Source organism: Typopeltis vanoorti, chromosome 6 (assembly GCF_054136105.1).
Source record: "Typopeltis vanoorti isolate ZY-2024b chromosome 6, IOZ_Tvanoo_1.0, whole genome shotgun sequence".
NCBI lineage: Eukaryota > Metazoa > Arthropoda > Arachnida > Uropygi > Thelyphonidae > Typopeltis > Typopeltis vanoorti.
The window spans coordinates 57035527-57057103 of NC_143554.1; the positions used below are offsets into that span (position 1 = coordinate 57035527).

General features: G+C 37.1%; 1 protein-coding gene across 3 annotated transcripts in view; it reads right to left on the minus strand.

Moving 5' to 3' along the window:
• Rpp25 (ribonuclease P protein subunit Rpp25) overlaps nt 1-11755 on the minus strand; it is a 148709-nt gene extending 136954 nt beyond the window's left edge. Inside the window, exon 1 of one of the 3 annotated variants that reach the window (XM_090394839.1) lies at nt 11646-11755. In XM_090394839.1, coding sequence (XP_090250965.1) covers nt 11646-11688 — 43 coding nt within the window. In that variant the 5' untranslated portion in view covers nt 11689-11755. The remainder of the gene's footprint in view (nt 1-11645) is intronic. The other 2 variants (XM_090394838.1, XM_090394840.1) reach the window with 2 other exon arrangements.
• Between the last annotated feature and the right edge of the window lie 9822 nt (nt 11756-21577).

Sequence of the window (21577 nt, forward strand, 5' to 3'; positions counted from 1 at the left end):
AGAGACAACAAAGGAATATCGCCTTCGACAGCAGGCAGAAAACAACCGCAGGCTGTAAACAGCTATCAGCAGCAGAGGGAATTAAAAACAAAGAAAACAACAACGGAAACCCAGGTGAGCCAACTTTAAATGCATTACTTGAAAAAAGATTACAAAACCTAAAAGACTGTTTAATCGATTTTGTTGGAGAACTATTTCAAAAACATACTGCAAAAATTACAGAAAAATTCAACCAATATTAGAAATTTATTAAATTTAATAATAACTCCGTAGAAGATGTATGACAGACCGTTAGACAAATTAAAAAATCCGTTAAAGAGCTAACGGAAGGACACCACAATTTAATTAAAGAGACAACTGAACTACGACAAGAACTAAACTCTTTAAAGCAACAGTATGAACTCTTAAACCAACAGCAGTACAAAAATGATCTTCCAGAAATTGCTACGGAACATCTAAGAGACACCGTAATACAACAAAGCCAAAAAATTGGCTCTCCCATTGAATCAAAAGACATCCAGTCAGTGCATCAGTTACCACAAAAAAGGAAAAGAGAAAATAATTCCCATCCTTCTCCCATTGTAGTGTGACTCACCAACTGCCCTACAAAAACTACACTTATAAAAGCTAGTAGGATTAAAAAAACAGTAGTCAAGGATCTGAAAGGAGACCACGACAATACCCCAATATACTTGTCCGAATACCTAACGCCATATTATCAGAAACTATTCTACGAAGCAAGAAAAGTAAAAACAGAAAAAAATTACCAGTTTATATGGATAAGTGACAGCAAAATATTCCTTAGAAAGATACAAGACGCAAAACCAATCAAAATAAAATCCGTAGAAGACCTCAACAGGCTGTTGCATTGAAAGGATTGACAACTCGTAAAGAAGGAACAGCACACCAACCAACATGAATGCAGAACATCAAGCAGATGTAATCACCCCGAACATGATAATTGCCACAATTTGAAATCAATAACAGAATGGAATCCCCAAAAAAAGGACTATCCATTCTCCACAACAACATCAGAACCATTCAGAAATACTGGCTGACTCTGCAAGCTTATCTGAAGGAAGATATAGATGACATAGACATTTTAATACTGACTGAAGTATCTACGACAAACGAAGAGGCATCCACCTACCAAATGCCACACTTCCAACAACACAAACACTGCAGACAAACAAAACAAGGCGGTGGTATAATAATATTTACCAAACATAAACTAGAAGTAACAGAAATAAACTATAAATTAGAATATGCAGAAAACATATGCATCGAAATTATAAACATCAAACAAGAAAACTCCTTGATATTAAACGTAATATACAGACCACACAACTTAAGCACCACAAAATTCCTAGAAAAACTAAACAGATGGCTTTCAGCCATGGAAGTAAGCGCCTCAGAATACTTGATAATAATAGGAGACATTAATATAAACATTAATGTAAAATATTAAACATAATTAAACATTAATGCCTCCGTAGCGCAATTGGAAGAACAACAGTACATTGCGCCCTTCGGCTGGGATAGGCCTAAGTTCGATTCTCGTCGTGACGGGAGGAACCTTTATCTGAACGATTTCAATCGAAGGTGAGTTAGCCGATCTTATACGGAGGTAGCAGGGTTATTTCTCCCGCAAACTCGGGTTTTTCATCCCGCATACAGACAAATCGGCCCTTCAGAACACGCAATTTACAGACAAAAAAATACTAGTTGTGGTAGTGGTGGACGGTAGATGGCGTTGATGGAGATGATTCGTAGTAGAAGTTCGGTGTAGTGGTTGAGACAATTGTAGGTGTCCTCCCACGATGAGTCTTCGCACTCCTTGGAGGTGTCACGAATAATAATAATAATTAGGAACATAGATAACAACACAGAACAATAACTAGACCTATTAACAACACATAACATAACCCCATCCATACAGTCGTATACACGAAGAGATAGTCGGAAACACAACAACAACCTCATCCTGCATTGATCATATAAATATAAGGGCCCCTCCAAACAGCCACACAGCAGCTGTCATAACATGCAAACTTGCAGACCATTATTTCACAGCATTACAGTTACACACTGAATCAGAACCCATAAAACTCACTGAGACTACAAAACAGTATTATAGCATTCTAAACGAAACAATAGTAAATGATGAAATCAGAAAAACAGACTGGATTCAGATAGCATCTTTAGACTCTGCTGAAGCTGTATATAATAATCTTAAACTTGCATTTAACAAAATATATAACAAAGCATTAACAAAAAATAAAAATACACCCCCAAATGAAACAAAATCCATGGATAACAGGCAACATATTAACAGACATACAAAGAAAAGATGCCCTATGGAAACAACTTAAGAAGTTGCCAAACAATATCGCTTTAAAAGCTGAATACAAAAGAAAACGGAATCTCCTAACAACACAGATTAGAACGGCAAAAAGAAACTACTACAGCAACAAATTAACAACAGCTCAGAATGACATAAAGGAAACCTGGCACCTGATTAATGAAATGCTGGACAATATACACAGAACCACTGCCTCAGAAACAATAAAACACAGCTTTGCCTGCAACCCCAAATCATTCAAACAGTTGGCAAACAACTTTAATCAGCACTTCGTGAACTCTGTCCAAAAACTACAAGAAACAACCTTTCCTCACACAAACGAACATTCTCCACTAGGTCCACGAGCAACCCAGTCGATGTGGTTCCCCACAGTAACAAAAGAAGAACTATCACTGGCAATTCAACAAATTAATCCTAACAAAGGACCGGGGATAGACGGAATCAGACCAAAAGACATCAACAAAACACTCAACCAACCTACTTCCAGTTATACAAAAACTGTTAAATAAAATCTTCGAAACGGGACACATACCTGAAACACTAAAGAAAGTCTTTAATTAGTACAGTAAATGCAGTCTATAATTAGTGAAACACTAATTAAAGACTGCATTAATGACACCCATACACAAACATGGAAAAAGAAACAAGTAATTACAGACCCATCGCCACGTTGTCTGTAATCAACCAAATCATGGAGCACATGGTATATCACAAACTCTCCACATACGTTGAAAAATTTCAAATCATACCCAAAACACAATATGGCTTTCAAAAAAATAACAGCAACACTCCTGGAAGATTTCACAGATCTAATAAATGCTGGATTGGATAAAAACAGAATAACATTAGTGGTATTCATTGACCTAACAAAAGCATTTGACACACTAACAAAACAAAACCTTGTTAACGAAACTATCGCATATCGGAATTGGAGGTTGTCTACTCCAGTGGTTTAAAGCATACATGAAAAACAGAAAGCACACCACACGTATAGGTTCAGCGTATGGCAAAGAGGTACATGTAACCTGTGGAGTACCGCAAGGAGCTGTCCTACCTCACATTCTATTTAACATACACACACATACGACATAAGCCACCTTCCCCTAAAAAGTAAAATCTTCCAGTACGCACACGACACGGCCATAGTATCCATTCATAAAAACGCAAATACCGCTTACACAAATATGCAACACGACATCAATCAAATCACTAACTGGTTAACCGAAAACGGCATATATATAAACCCTGGAAAAACAAAGCTAATGATATTCAAAAACTCCCAAACCCTGCCTATAGAAACTAAATATCTCACTATCCAACATTCATCCTCCTATACACAAAGCACAGAACCTAAAATCACAACCATCACACAGGTGAAAACAACACGCTATCTCGGACTTCACTTCGATGCTGATCAAAGTTGGAATAGCCATACAAACTACCTACATACCAAGCTTAGGATAATAGCAAGCAAACTACACAGATTAAAACACATTGCCCCAACCCACATAAAAATACTAATCTATAAAGCATTATGTGAAAACATTTTAAGATATGAAATCACATCATATGCATTCTGTGCAGACTACAGACTTAACAGGTTACAATGGTTGCAAGATAAAATGGTAAAACTGATATTCTGGGAACAACCCACACTTATGCAGGAAGCACGGGCAAAACACAAAATATTAAAGGTGAAACACTTATGCCACTACAGTCATGTTAAAACATTACTACAGCCCAACCTATAGAGTAACCAGAACAACATATCAAATAACAAGACCACAGTCAACAAACTACATAACATATAAGTACAACAATCACTACGGCAAAGCCACCCGAAACTTCTACGTACCTGACATGATAAACAAATTGCCGTTCGACAACAGAAACCTAGGAACATACAGAGAGCTGAAACAGGCACTATATAAATATTATAGCGAGAATGAAAATTAGAACAATTCCTGTTTCTCTCTCCCACATACACACACAAACCTATGACAAACCCCCCCCTCTCAAAAACCATCACTACAAGAACACAAAGAAACAAACACACCATGTCTAAATCCAACCCTATTGGTAAAAAAAAAGTTAAACTGTAATAGGAGTTGAAGTCTTCAAAGTACGTACCAACAAACAGTAAAATCAACACCTGGCTTACAACCAGTTTAGAAACATAACCATGAAACCACCACCATCTATCATCTATTATCTTCCTCAGATAAGCTCTGCTAAGCTTTAAGGAAGAAAATGATTAACTTGCAAGTATCTGTTATTCACAATTGTAATGTGTTATAAATATCATATATATAATTATTACAGTATCTATGTATAATAAATTTAGTTTAATCCTTTATCCAAGTGTGAGCAAACAAAGTTTGCACCTGAAAGTATCTTCAGGACTGGGGTAAGGTGGTACAACACTAGGGCAACTCATTGCAAAGGTGGAGCAAGCTACCAACACTCCTGTCTCAGTATCTCCTATAATGCAAAACACATCTCCTTGCAGATATGTCTAATGTTATGCATTAAGGGAAGAGCCACTACCCAGACTAGTGGGTAGTGGCTCTTTTAATAAATTACTCTGGATTTAGAGAAAGATGTTGAAAGTTTATTTTTCACTTGGTTAGAGTATAATAAATTTAGTTTAATCCTTAATCTTCAGGACTGGGGTAAGCTTGCTCCACCTTTGCAACGAGTTTCCCTGGTGTTGTACCACCTTATCCCAGTCCTGAAGATACTTTCAGGCGCAAACTTTCTTTGCTCGCACTTGGATAAAGGATTAAACTAAATTTATTATACTCTAACCAAGTGAAAAATAAACTTTCAACACAGTATCTATGTATGCAATTTATCTGAGACATTAAAAAAAAAAAAAAAATTTAGTCTTGTGGGATAAGTTGTTTATTATTACACGTCGGAAAATTAACTCCTCTTTTATGATCATCGTAGTTTTTAAAGTGGTAACTATTTTGCTTGTATAACAGTTCGAAAATTTTACATATAAAGCACGTGATTTCGCGTATTGGTGACAACTTCTTATTTCTTTCTCCCCTTCAACATGAATTGACTCTTCTTGGCAGTCTGCCAACGATAGCTCTCACTTATGTGGTCAGAGTATAAGAGATTAACAACAATAACCAATAATAAAATAGAACAATTATAACAACATATTGTAATAAAAGTTATGTGAATGTGAATAGAATCTTAGCAACCTCAGCATATGATATTTTTTATTATTTATTTTATGAAGTCAAGAACTTTCACCTTTTTCACTTAAAAGGAAGAACTTTACAGTTTCTCTTTGGCATATCCAATGCACCAGCATCACCACTCTTGCACTTTGGGGATATTTTTAAGTAAAATAAAGGTTACTCGAACATAAGCACTGTGACACTGCAAAAGTCGATCCGGCACACGATTTAAAACTTATGAGCTGTCTGTCATAAACCCTCCTTCCATAATTCATTTAACTTTTCTGATGATTACATCTCTCACTCACACACACACACACACACACTGCACTGTACAAAATCACATAAATTCAAGTCACCCTACAATGGCATCTTTGTTGCCAATGCTCTACCACTCATTGATGCCATATTGACATCTTATTTAAACAAAAAATATGCTCAAAGTAACTCAGTCAGGGGTGCTTAAGCATCAAAGCTATATAACTGAGAGGAGACCTCCATAGCCTTCAAAGGAATGTGGAGAACCGACCAGGGTTTTTGACCTAATCTTCACCTTCTCATGGTGCACTCCATCCAACTACTAACAGCGTTCAAACTTGCTTAAGCTATTAGTAGCAGAGGCTCTGCCAATCGACCAACCTTTGCTGGCATTGATTATGTTATTGTTGATAGTGATGATTTCCCACTGGTGCAGAACACCAGAGTGCACAGAGGATTTGAAATTGGAAGTGATCACCACTTAGTCTTGAGCAGGATAAAATTGAATTTCATATCGAAAAGAATAACATGCAAGTTTTAAAATGAATAAAAGATGAGCAGCTCTCAGATGTAAACTGCAGACTAAAATATACAAAGATTATTGAAGAAAAAAAAAAGGAAGAGTTTGAGAGCAGGAAACAAACCTTGGAGATTCAGTGGCAAGCTCTGAAGAAAACATTGATTGGTTCTGCCAGAGAGGCATGTGGTGGGGTTGTCTGCAAGGATAAAAAAAATCAGAGCTCCATGGTGGAGACAGGAAGTTAAAGAGGCAGTGAAGGAAAAGAAGAAAGCATACCAAAACTTCCTGGCAAATAAGTCAGCTTGTGCTCTTAGAGAATACAGAGACAAATGTAAGAAAGCTAAACAGTGTGTAAAACTAGCTAAATAAAAGTCATGGGAGGACTTTGGCAAGAACATAGAAAATAAATATCACGAAGGTGGCAAAATATTCTGGAGGTTGTTGAAGAAGCTTAGGAATGGAGGAAAGAGTGCTGTAAAAGGAGTTAGAGATGATAAAGGTGACATGAAAACGAGAGAAAAAGATATCCTTGAAGTATGGAGTAATTACTTTGAAAAACTGCTAAATGAAACAAGCAGTGTTGATAGCACAGTGATAAAAAAACACTGACCAAGCATGCAGTCAGGAATACATATCCATACTTGATGTAGAAAAAGCCATCAAAAGCCTGAAATGTGGAAAGGCAGCAGGAGTAGATGATATTCCACCAGAAATGATGCTCATGTATGGAGGTATAAAAGTCGTACAGTGGCTGCACTGCATAGTTCAGATGGCCTGGACAGATAGACGAAGTCCCGATGATTGGAGTAGATCTCTCATAGTACCCATATATAAAAAGGGAAATAAAACTGAATGTGAGAATTACAGAGGTATTTCCCTATGAGTGTTCCTGGTAAGATTTATGCTAGTATTCCTGAGAAATGGTTGAGAAGAATTGTGGAAGAAAAGCTTAGTGAAGAACAAGCTGGATTCAGGCCAAATAAAGGCTGTCAGGATCAGATTTTCACTTTATGACAAATAGTTGAGAAAGCATTGGAATATAACAAAGATCTGTATTTAAGTTTTGCCAATCTGGAAAAGGCATATGACAAGGTGCCAAGAGAGAGAGAAGCTATTCCAAACGCTACAGTTATATGGTGTTAATGGGGCATTATATCAAGCAATACTTAGTCTATATTTGAGTTGTAAGTCGGCAGTTAGACTTGAAGATGTACAGGAAGATGGTTTAATCTGAAATCTGGTGTGAGACAAGTACATTATCCCCTCTGTTATTCATTATCTATATGAATCACATTATGAAGGAAAGTGGTATTAAACATGATATCAAAATTGGAGATGTTAATGTCAGCTTTTTGCTTTATGTGGACGATGTAATACTTCTGAATAAATACACTATAAGTTTGCAAGATTCCCTGAATAAATTGAATAACTGTTGTAATAGATATGGTATGAACATCAGTATTTAAAAGACAAAAACAATGAAAATAGGCAAAAACATTGAAAATCTCAACTGTATTGTGAATGGAGAACTTATAGAACAATTAAATATTTCAGCTACTTAAGCACGATTTTTAGTGAAAATGGTAACTTAGATATGGAAATAGACAACAGAATCGACAAAGCTGGTATGGTAGGAAGTCAATTGAATAAATTTATGGGGAATAAGAGAAAATATGGACCAAAGACTAGAGACTGCAGATATGAGAGTCCTAAGAAACATTAGGGGCATGAATAGATGGCATCAATGGCAACATCATATTAAAAACAAGGATATTAGGAAAGAACTTGATATTGTCAGCATCCATGAATGCATTAGCAGAGCTAATCTCAGGTGGTATTGGGAGAGGAAAGATTAGCAAAAGAAGTGTTCTCTGCCAGATTGGCAGGAAAAAGATCCAGAGGAAAACCAAGATATAGGTGAATCGATACAGTAAAAAGTGCCTTAGAAGAGAGAAATATATGACATAATAATATTGGAGTCATGACATTTAACAGACTGAATTGTAAATAGGAAGTTAGTAATGATGTAAATTTTTCATGTAGTGCATCATATCCTGTACTCCCCTTGAGGGTATATATATCAGGAATTTGATGATGTCACTAAAAAGAAAATGTTATACAGCTTCATTTTGGCAATATAAAATTACTCAGGCAAAGTGGATACTAGATCCAACATTATTTCAAAACTCTGAATGTTTGTAGAAACTATCAAAGTTTTGTAAGTTGACCTGAGAGCTTATGGAGCATACAATCCTCGGCATCCCTGAGCTGCCACAGCTATTTAAGTCATATAGTGCAAGCTAAGGCAACTCGAAGTTGCTGAGGGTTGTATTCTTGTAAGCTCTCAGGTCAACTTACAAAACTTTGATAGTTTCTACAAACATTCAGCTTTGAAATAATGTTGGATCTAATATCCACTTTGCCGATATAATTATAAACTGTTTGTTTCTAGAATTTTCCATTTTGGAAAATATTTTTGTAAAATATTTTTGAAAATATTTCCAATATTTGTAGACTGGGGTTGACTGCAGATAGCAAACCCATGGATAAGGGGGGGGGGGGGACTATGGTATTATGATAATTAAGATCCAACTTCCATGAAATCAAAGGATTCATCAGTATCTCTAATGCCAAAAGATCGTCGAACCATGCATTAAACCCATTCACAGTTTCCGCACTCACCACACTTCCAGGCAAGACATTTCACGAAAAATCTCCTCCACATTTATCTGGTAACAACCCCTCACTAACTTAGATATCTCAATTATATCCCTTTTCTTCTGCTATTCACAAGACTCTGTAAGTTGAACTCCCTCAATCTCCATCAATATCTGACAACTATATACTCTGCGTCCTAACTTGATTACTAAATTTCAAAAACATTGCATTTTGCAACATTAAACTGATGGCTCCACTCATTTACTCACTCACATAGTCTATATAGATCCTCTTGCAGAGCCACTACTTCTCATACAGTCCTTCCCAATGTTGCATCATTAGTAAACAGCTGCACAACTCCAGTTAAGCCAGTCCCAATGTCTTAACATACAATAATGGTCCTAAAATAGATCCCTGTGGCACACCACTAGTAACCTTCCTCTTGTAAAATACCCCTCCTCCATACACAACCTGTTGATACCTATCCGACAGCAAATCAGCTATGCAACTATGATAATTTATTATTATTTCCATCTATTATTTCCATAGTTAAAGCAACTTATTAACACCTGATTTAACAGTTCAGAATCATTTTTCTCCAGATTCCCTGTGCTACAACATCTTCCAAAATATATAAAATTCCTACTCATCTCACCACTGCACCAAATGGCATCAAGGCTAGTATCGCTGTTTCTTTTGGAGGGAGAAAGAACACCACTGATTTTATTAGTAATACTATTCCCCCCCTCTCTCTCTCATCTTTTGTCTTCCCCCCCCCCAAAAAAATACTATATCCATCACATGTGATAGTATATCTGTTATATCATATCATTAATTGCATATCAATGATATGCAATTAATTTTACCAATGCAACTAACTCTGTACCTTTATTCCAATATACTCGTTACATAGCGTATATGCACAACTTACTCCTGGTCCCCCTTTCTTCCCTACAATTCTTTACCATATCATTCCATAAGACATTTGACCTTGCTTCTTCCATTGAGGTCATTCTTGAAACCCACTCTCTCTGTCTCTTGGATACTACCAATGTTTGCCTCTTATTCTGGTAGCTCACATTTGCAGGCCATCCATCTGATTTTTATCAGCCTGATCCCCATTTATTTCATACATTACGTATGGATTGCATACATATGCAATCCAGACAGACATACATACATACATACAATTCCTCCATTTTTTGGTGTTGAAAAAATATGTAAAATCCCTGAACACATTTTTTCAACACCAATTTATGCTAACTCAAATATGGACAATCTTCACAGCTGTTTCCTAGATAAATAAATTCCATCATGCCAGAGTTTAATCAATAATCTATTGATACCTGATATGTATATATCTACAGCTCGTTGCTCTGCCAATTGACAACTGTGGTTATGTATATACAAATGTACAAGCATGCAATACCAGAAGATATCAAACTACATATAGTTTTTCTCAGTAATAGGTCCTGTATTCTTTATGCTGCTTGACTGCAAAATACAGCATACCAGTACTGTTTGATCCCATTTAGTGCTATGCCATCCATCCATCCATACATACATAAGCGAGGCCAGTGATGCAATCTATGGTATCTGGGAGCATTTACACCATACAGTGCTATAACTGTATGGTGGAAATGGATCATTACATCATGCAATGCTACAACTGCATGCTGCAAATTGTACATCAGTTATCATGGAAGGGCCTCTCTGTTCTACTCTGCTACATGTCTTCCCTACTACTTAATTCATCAACAATGACACTACTACCATCAATGCCATGTACCACCAACAACAGCATTTTTTGTATGTAAATTGTATGTGTTCTCATGGCAATTCTCACTGCCTGTACATGGGATGAAAAAACTCTTGCTACCTTCATATGAGATTGGCAAACTCACCTTCAAATGAAAAAAAGTCCATCTAAAGTTTCTTCTTGTCACAATAAGAATTGAATGCCAGGTATTTTCCAAATGAAGGGTGCAATGTTCCACTGTTCTTCCAATTATGCTACAACCAGCATGTGGTATGGAATACTGCAATGCAGTCACATCATATTCAAGCATATGCAGAGCATAAGAACGTATCACACTGTACTGGTTATGCAATATTTCACTCTAACAGGGATTAGAATTTTACACTATCAGAACCCAGTATTGGGAAAAGTTACCCATTGGATCAACATTGCCTGATCTCTTTTAACCCTATAGAAACGAGTGGGTAGGTTCGGAAAATTTGACCACCTAGTTCAACAAATGATATGAAATGTTGGTGAATATTCTACTGTCATGTTCTATGTAATTTAACCTGAAACCTGGATTTCATTCATTAGCATAAAAATATTGCATTTCCAGATAGCAAAAACGCATCACAGAAACTCCAATATGAGAACATGCTGTAGATAACAGACATTATTGCATGTAATACGAAATGACTAGCCTTTGTAAGCTAGTTATTTCGTGTTATTGATAAACTGACATTGATAGAAAACTTAACGTAAAGTTTTATTTTACTAACGACATTAACCATTTAATTTTGACTAATTCCACGGAATCAGTAATTTCATAGTGTTTAGAGAAAATACTGGTATTATAATGAAAATACAAGCAACTACAATTATATACATAGCTATAATTGTTACAATACTCACGTTCCACAGTTTCCATTTTTATATGAGGATCAGTAAAGCTCATATGTTACATAAAAAGGAGCGCTACTAAAGCCAGATTCATTAACTTCCACACTCATTAACAATTTCGCTTACCTCATATGTTATATAATATATAATATAGAGCTAGTTGGGTGAGATCAAACTAGATGGCACTTTAACCATATCATTTGACAATCAACCACTATGAAAAATTCTCTTTTTTAACATTACTGACCTAAAGGGTGAAGCAGATGCTTTTCACATTCCCCGCTATCTGATGAGGAAAACTATGAGTGGGAAAAGATTTATGAGCATGTTGCTCGCCCTGAGTGGGCCTGAGGATTATTCATTCAGGTTGCAGTTTAAGATAGCTTTTGGTCGTTTAGGCTTAAAGTAATCTGTTGCGTTGACACTCAAAGATCTATCATTCGCTCACAATCCAATTCTATTAAAGCTGGGAAACCAAGACAATTTGTTCCCCCCCCCCACACACACACACATGCATTCATACCCTGGGACAAGCTATCCAAGGTACTTCCAAAATATATTGGTCCTGTGCCGATAATAAAATCAACAGATGAAATTGAAATAGCTGTAAAGGATCTAACTAAACAAATTAACTCAGCCGTTGCAGCAGTTACTACTTCCACAACTACCCGCAGACCAAATCACTTGCCAGAAGACATCATGAACTTGATCAGAGAGACGAACAGGGCAAGAAAGAGATATCACAACACCCGAGCACCTCAAGATAAACGACTCTTGAATTGATTCAACTCCGCAGTAAGAGATGCCTTCACAGTGCACAGAAGTCAACTTTGGGAGGAAAAATTGGCTTCTATCTCTCCTGATAACCACTCCATATGGAATCTAATCAGAAAGATCAAGAACAAAAACAAACCTCTTCTGCCTCTCCAAATAGATGTTGGCCTCATCCATACCAATGCAGATAAAGCCGAGGCAATAGCAAGAAATCTAAAGAGCCAATGTAAACCCTCTTATTACCACCTCGACTTCAATCACATATACAAGATTCACCTTCATGTCAGATCTATGCTCAAATCTTCTATTACATACTCTAGTCAAATTGCACCCACATCACCTGCAGAAGTATACGACTACGACATAATCAAGAAGTTAAAGAACAAAAAGGCTCCTGGACCTGATGGAATCACCAATAAGGTAATAAAATTACTTCTACCCTGCACAGCTATTATGCATCTGACTAACATAATAAACTCCATCTTACGATACAAATATTTCCCTTCCCACTGGAAGCTAGCATATATAATCCCAATCCATAAACCTGGAAAAGACCCGCGATTACCTCAAAGTTACAGACCAATTAGCCTCATCTCAAACCTGGGCAAAATCGCCGAGAAAGTTATTCTCACTAGGTTCCAAGAATCAGTGCACAGGCTAAACATTATTCCTGAGGAGCAGTTTGGGTTTCAATCTCATAGCACCACACAACAAATATATAGATTGGTGGAACATGTTACCACAGAATTTCATTGGCGTCAATGCACTGGGGCTGTTTTCCTGGACATAGCCAGTGCATTCGACAAGGTTTGGCATTATGGCTTGCTATACAAAATGATATCTTTTGGTACACCATTAGGAATGGTTCAATTGATCAGGTCATACCTCTACGATAGGCGAACTCTCGATAAACGAGCGCAACCTGGCTGGAGTCCAACAAGGATCTCTACTGGCACCGACTCTATTTTCCATACACACACACACACACACACACACACACACACACACACACACACACACACACACACACACACACACACACATATATTATATATGTGTGTGTGTGTGATATCCCGCACAACCCACTGTCATCTATCAAGGCCCTATATGTGGATGATACTGCGATACTGACCAGATATCCGCGCCGTTAGCCTAGTGGCTGTGCGCTTTGCAACCACATGACTGGGGGAAGGAGTGTCCCAGGTTCGATTCCCATCGAAGACGTGATGAATTTGAGGATCTTCCTCAGCCTTAGCTAAGTCAGCCGGTCTCGGGCGCGGGCAGTAAGGTTTTCCGCCAGTTTATCTGGCGTTTTTCATCCCGCAAGCAGACAAACGTCATGTAGGTTAAATATTTAACTCCCCCCATGAGGAGGCTCAACTCGCCCCAATAGGGACGGGGGAGAAAAAGGGAGGAAACTCCACACGAAAAAATAAATAAACTGGCCAGATCTTTAAAACCGCATCTAGCAATCAAGAAACTGCTGGAAAATCTACTGCTAATCGAACAATATTGTGCCAAATGACTACTCCAAGTAAATCCTCAAAAGAGCATAGCAGTGCTATTAGCCAAAAGAGCATAGCAGTGCTATTAGCCAATAGACCAATGCTTCCTACTGGAGACATCCTCCTATTTAACACAAAAATCCCATGGTTAACTGAGATCAAATATCTTGGCGTACTGATGGACAAAAAACTGACTTTCAGCTCACATGTCAAGAATATCTGTCTAAAGACATCAAAAATCATTGCCCAGCTCTATCTATTAATCAATAGGAACAATAAATTGAGCACCAGAATCAAACTACTTTTATATAAATTGATGATTCGTCCTATACTCACCTATGTTTCTCCGGCCTGGAGCCATATTGCTAATACTATATTCAAACTACAACGTGTGCAAAATAAATGTCTCAGAATGATCCTCAACGCACCATGGTTCATACGTACTGTGCAACTTCACCAGGACACAAATGTCCCCTATATCTATATCTTAATGCAGACTACAGCAACTAAGTCCTTCTCAAAAGCATCTGTGCACCCTAATGGAAAATTCTCTGTTTAAATAAATCCTCTAAAACCTTTTATTCCCCAAAGTGAGTAGGCGGAGCTCCTTTAGCCTAGCATTTTTATGTAGGTTACTTCAAACTTTTTAAATATTTAAAATAATACACGATGGACAGTCTCTATCTTTCTACCCTTTACTGGTAGTAAGTCCTGAGTAATGCAGTCCAGAATAGGGTACCCTGCATTTCTAATTCCAAACATTTCTCCCACGTGTTGTTGACTTTCCTATTTAATTCCCATTACTACATGATGCTCACTTGAATGCGATATCATGAATAGAAGTCGATATATCTATGTTTTGAACACATCCAATTAAGTTTTTGTTTATTGACCACGATGCCGGTATAGATAATAGTACCTAAACATGAATAAATAAATCCACTAACACCTTCCCCCACCCCACCCCCGAAATGGGGTGAGCGAGGTCATATAGCATATTCTAACTTTCGGGAGAGGCGGAATTATCAACCTCCACCCTTAGCTAAATCAGAGATACATGACACAATACTATCAATGATTTTAATAGGCATTTGGGAGAAGAGTACAGCAAACAACTTCTGCCATCTCATGGTCCTAACTGTATTTATATTTATTTATAGTTTGATTATTATATATAGGGATTTTTATTGAGTTGTGGTATTAAAAATTTGAGTTTCCTGGAGATAAATAACACTTCTCTGTTGCATTGATCATCTAACTGGGAACTTTTCAATGAAAGACAGAAAAAGTTTCTCTAGTCGGAGAATAGAATCGAACATCAAATGGTATTCCTCGAGATGTCTTGACACTACTGATAGCAACGTTTCCACAGTGCCACACAGGAATCACCCAAACATAACTTATTATACTACATTCAGGAATAAACTCATTTCTGGGTGATGTTTTTCACCACAAAGAAATCGATGATGAAATCTCCGGGGGGGGGGGGGCTCCTTTTCTCGTCATTTTAATTCGATTACTCTGAACTGTGTAGCTCAGTGGATGTAGTGTTTGCACACCACAGCGCTTGGCCGCACAAAGGAAGATTTGGTTTCGAGTCTAGTCGGCGACTTGAGGAAATTTTTCTAAGCATTTTTTTTGGACTGGTTCCCGAGTTAGTCGATCTTTGGCAAGGGCAAGCGGGTTTTTTCGTCCCGTAAACTCATGAAAATCGACCGTAGAATCCACATTATTTCAGACATAAAATACGAGTGTCAGGGACCACGAGATGGCGGCACCTGTAGAGCCGTCTCTCTTCACTGCGTGCTGCTTAGTTAGTGAATAGCCTTGGGCCAGCTATCTCTGATTGGGTACCAGTGGAGATTGAAATGCCCACTCAGTCTCCAAAAAGTTAGATAGGGCTAAAAACGGCCTCGCCTACTCCCTGTATATACTACGGGAATAAAAAGGCGTTAGCTGATATATATATATTTTTTGCTCTGAACTCTATTGCTCATTAACTTCTTAACATACAAAGACGTCTGTAACACGTCTTTTGTTTATTGCATGAAAATTGATTTTGAATTTTGGTTTCGCATATAAATACAATCGAATATAGACGCTAGACAATCTTGTGCATGTTTCCTTTCAGCCGAGAAAAGTTGCCAACGGCATGTATCGACTATTTCGTTTGCGTTTGCACAAATTCATCATTATTTGAAAAATAATGATGAATTTGATCCAGCAAATCACCCTCGCCCAAAACATTGGCAGAAAAACATCGCTTTCTGATTTTGATTGGTAAGTTAAAGGATTAATTCATATGCCCAGATATTAGGATTTGTCTAACGTCTTTATAATTATCTTATTCAGCAAAATAAAAATACTCAGTAACGCCGTTTTATTCCGGTATCTCTTGTTTATAATTCCTATACCCTATACGGGAACAACATAGGCGTTAGCTGATAGCTGACTTGTTTATAATAAGAATTCGAAATATAAATCAAAAGCATTTAGAATTTGTTCATCAGTGACGATCATATAGTATGTTCTATGGATAAATCCCGCTCCTTCAATTCCTTTTGTATGCGATCCAACAAGGGTACAGATCCTTCTTACAGTTGATGTTCTGCATCATCAACATCAAGAACATTGTTATCCTTTCGTTTAGAGTTACAGTAAAACTACAGACTACGGTAAAACTATAACCATTCCCTACATTAAAGGAACATCAGACAAAATAAACAGAGTACTACAAAAATACAACCTCAAAGCCACCTTTAAACCCCCTGGAAAATTAAAAAGCTTAGTCAATTCATCCAAAGACCCACTCCTCCACTAGCCCACCCTGGAGTATACCGGATTTATTGTACTTGCAACATACTATATATATAGGAGAAACAGGACGCACAATTCCTATCAGACAAAAAGAACATAAACGACACATTGAATATAATAATAATGGTGAAGCTGGCCTTTCTGATCATGCCATGAATTCTTTACACAGAATCGACTGGAAAAGCACTCGCTGTCTACATCGCACTGAAACATGGTAAGATCGGAAATTTAAGGAAGCATGTGAGATTATTATCAAGCACCCCAATCTGAACAATAATGATGGTCTAAAAATCCCAAACATATGGAAGGTATATATTCGACCCACGGAACGTTCCTCACTAAAACAACTATAAACAGGACTGTAGAAAATCCAGTATCTTAGCAGTAAAAATAAGAATTGTAAGACTAAAAATAGGACATCATTGTTTCTGAAAGAAACCATCTGAAAGAATGTTTATTCCCATCGTAAATAGAATTTAGCTTGATGTAAATTTTTTTTTTCGCTACAGGTCATGCCAGTAGAATAACATGTGATCAAATCATTGTTTCTTTAGCTTACAGTTAATAATGTAATTCAGCTTGTCTTGTATGTTGATGTATGCTCCAGATGAAGATCTTGATGTGAAGAACGAAACGTCGGGATAATAAAAAAAAGTTTTTTAACATGGTTGTCATTTCCATAAATTTTTAAAATGAAAATAAATCAAGAACATTGTTAATTCAAACTTTGCTTAAATTCTCTTTTTATATTTAAATCAAATGAGTGAGATTGTTATCTTATTCTTATTAAATTGTATATTTTCAGTTATTTGTAATTCATATATCCAATCCAGTAAAACGTGCTAAAGTAGATGGAAAAGCATCTCTAGGGATCCTGGCACCCCAATGCATATTTAAGCTGACCGTCCCTTACTTTTTTTTTTAAATGAAATTAAAATTTAAAGCTTGAAAACTCAAAACACATATATATTTATGTATAATTGTACACATTGAAAAATGCATATATTAAGAACACAGCAAAAATCGCAAAACATGCAAAAATGCACTCGGACGCGCCGATTACTGGATATGAACTATCATAACTAGAGATGTAGAAACCAGAAAAATTGAACAATGACAAGACTCAGTTAATATTTAATGGGAAAGCAATGTACGAAAAAAAATTAAATCATTCAAAAGTTTATTTTCTTGATTTTATGGAAGCAAATTCACCTAAAATTTCACTTGTTTCTACTTTCTCGCAGATATCACCTTCTATTGCGATCGCTGACAGGCCAACCAGTTTTTCCAATGAAATACTAGATCTTAGATATGTTTTAATTACTTTAAAATTACTGCTGATATATATATATATTGCAATATTAAGAGTCTGTTTAGCTCAGTGGATGTGTGGAATTTGCATACCACAGCGCTTGACTGCACAAAGAAGGACTTTATTTCGAATCTAGTCAACGACTAGGGGAAATTTTTCTAATCCTTTTTACGACTGGTTCCCGAGTTAGTCGATCTCTGGCACAGGCAAGTGGGTTTTTTCTCTTGGAAACTCAAGAAAATCGACCGTACAACCTACATTATTTTCAGACATTAAATATATTGTGTTAGGGTTAGGGACCACGAGTTGCCAGCAATTGTTGTGCCATATCTCTTCACTGCGTGCAGCTTAGTTAGTGATAGCCTTGGGCCAACTGTCTCTGATTGGGTACCAGTGAAGATTGAACCGCCCACTGAGTCTCCAAAAGTTAGATAGGGCTAAAACTATCTCGCTTACTCCCTATACGGTTATATAAGGGATTAGTTGATTTCAATATTTTCAGTGGGTCTATGCTGTAACTATCCTGTATGATGTCAATTAGAATTTCTATTTCATTATATAATTTTATGGTACAAACAGGGGCACACCAGGGTATTTGCCGCCCTGGTGCAAACCTTTATTGCCGACCCTAATACTGCATTTTATAATCCAAATTAGATATTAGCTACATAAAATGCCGCCCTATCAATGTTTCCGCCGGGTGCAATGAACCCCCTGCACCCTCGAGTTGGCGCAGCCCTGGGTACATATATCCTTTTCTTCACCATCAGTCAGTGCAACTTGTAAATTATCTCAGTGTTTTCTTAAAGTGTCCTCATCCATATTAGAAATTTCCTTGAAACTGGATAAAATCTCAAATATGTTAAACGTGACTTGTCAAGAGATCAAACCTTACAGCCAATGAATTAATAATAATGTCCACAACTAGTAGAAACAATGTAACTTTAAAGTTACATTGCAGATCAACTGGTGCTTTGTCCAAACATTCATAACAGAACAATCTTTTCTTACTTCTGCGCAATAAACTGCTTTTGAACTCAGGAGAAAATTCTAAATCTAATGCTAACTTTTTGGCCGATTCAAGTACGACATTAAAATATTCATCCGAAATAAATTCTTCAGTAATTAGTGATAGACATGCGCCAGCTATCTGCGAGTGACTACCAGTGGAGATTGAAATGGTCACTCAGGCTCCCAAAAAAGAAAAAAAAGAAAAGAAAAAAAAGCGAAATAGGGTTTAAAGCATACTTCGTATAAGGAAATAAAAGGCGTTAGCTTATTATTATTATTATTATTATTATTATTATTATTATTATTATTATTATTATTATTATTATTATTATTATTATTATTATTATTATTATAAATTCTTAAGTAAAGTCGATTAGATTATTTAAAGCTTTTATAGATCCAAAAAATAATAATAATCTAAAAGTTTGGATTTTTTTTTTATTACGTGACACTTCCAAGGAGTCCAAAGACTCATCGAGAGAGGGAACCCAACCAACAACTCTCCGTCTCCATTACTCAGTCCACGAAATGCAGCGAACCGCAACTACCATGATCATCTACACCAACGCAACCTACTTGCTACCACTACACTATTTTCACAGACAATCACAAACATCCCTTCCCATGGCAGGATTCTAACTTAATATCTATTAAGTTAGATAATTAATATCTAAATTCAAATCGTTTGGCTGGAGAGCTGATGTGCTAACCACTCGGCCAACCCGGCCGTTTTACTTACTTCAATTGATCCTGCACAAAATTCATACCAGATTATAAGTGAACATAAAAATCCATAATCTTTCATTTTCAAAGCTAATATTTTTGCATCATATTTTGTATACTATTATTGTGAATTTTGGTATTATCACAAATTTCCAGAAAAGAATCTACGAAGGAAGTCTTGGTTTCGAGTCTAGTCGGCGACTAGAGGAAATTTTTCTAAGCCTTTTTTCGACCGGTTCCCGAGTTAGTCGATCTCTGGCACGGGCAAGCAGGTTTTTCCTCCCGGAAACTCGGGTTTTTCGTCCTGTAAACTCAAGAAAATCGACCGTAGAACCCACATTATTTCAGACATTAAATATATTGTGTTAGGGTTAGAGACCACGAGATGGCGGCACATTTGAGCCGTCTCTCTTCACTGCGTACCGCTTAATTAGTGATAGCCTTGGGCCATCTGTCTCTGATTGGGTACCAGTGGAGATTGAACTGCCCACTCAGTCTCCAAAAGTTAGATAGGGCTAAATGGCCTCGCCTACCCCCGTATATACGGGAATAAAAAGGCGTTAGCTGATTTTTTTTTTTTTTCTCCTATGTTATATCTAAGCGAAAGAAGAGTGTCAAACTGATGACTTCTGTGGCTTGATGGATATCAGTCCTGTGGGCTCTGATCCCTTCATCGCTATGAATAATTCCCGGTTTAATGGAAGAGATTTTTGAGCACTTGGCTCGCCCTAATTAGGGCTGTGTTGAGAGATTTCGATCTGTGATCAGGGCCGCCTTTGGGCGTTTATGCTTCCATCTGTCTTTTTCATAGTAATCTGATGACTCACGAATGAGTAGGTTGGGATGGAGTTATGCTTGAGCAAAGTACTTGGTTGCTATCTGGAGAAGAAATGTAGGTATGTCTTGCAGGTTTCCATCTTGATGGAGAATAGTGTTCCTTACAAACCACGGGGCATCAAAGATCATTCGGAGGCATTTAGTTTGGATTAATTGAAATCGTTTGATGTTGCTAGGAGAGGTGTGGCTCGATGCTGACGAACCATATGTCAGAATAGGTCTGATAATTGATTTGTATATTCTTAATTTGTTTCCTGGACTGACTTTGCTTCTACGGTTGAGTAGAGGGTAGAGCTGAGCTATTGCTGAGTTTGCTTTGTTGCAAACATGAGAGATGTGGGAGTTGAAGCTGAGATGATTATCTAGTTTGATTCCCAGGTATTTTACTTCTTTTTGCCATGGGATAACAGTATTGAACATTGTGATTGCTCCATGATGGTCTGCTTTCTTCCTTATAAATAGAATAGCCATGCTTTTATCTGCATTAACATCAATTCTCCATAACCGAAACCATTTTTCAAGATTATTTGCTGCATTTTGTAATCTTTGTGTGGCTAGGTATGGTCTGAGAGATCTGGTCAGTATCGCCATGTCATCCGCATAAAATGCCATGGTGGTTCATGTTGTGCTTGGGACATCTGAGATAAAAATGTTAAAGAGCAACGGCGATAATAGGGAGCCTTGCGGGATACCTGCTGTGATATTTCTTGTAGTTGATCTGAGCCCACGAAGTTTCACTTGAAATTTTCGGTCTTTTGGGTAAGAGTCTATGATTTGGATGAGGTTTAATGAGTATTTTGCAGTAATTAGTTTGTGGATGAGGCCTTTGTGCCACACTTTATCGAAGGCATTCGCCACATCTAGGAAGATTGCACCTGTATGCTGTCTCCAGTTAAATCCAATAGTTATGTATTCTATAAGTCTGTGGACTTGTTGGGTTGTGCAGTGGCCTCTGCGAAATCCGA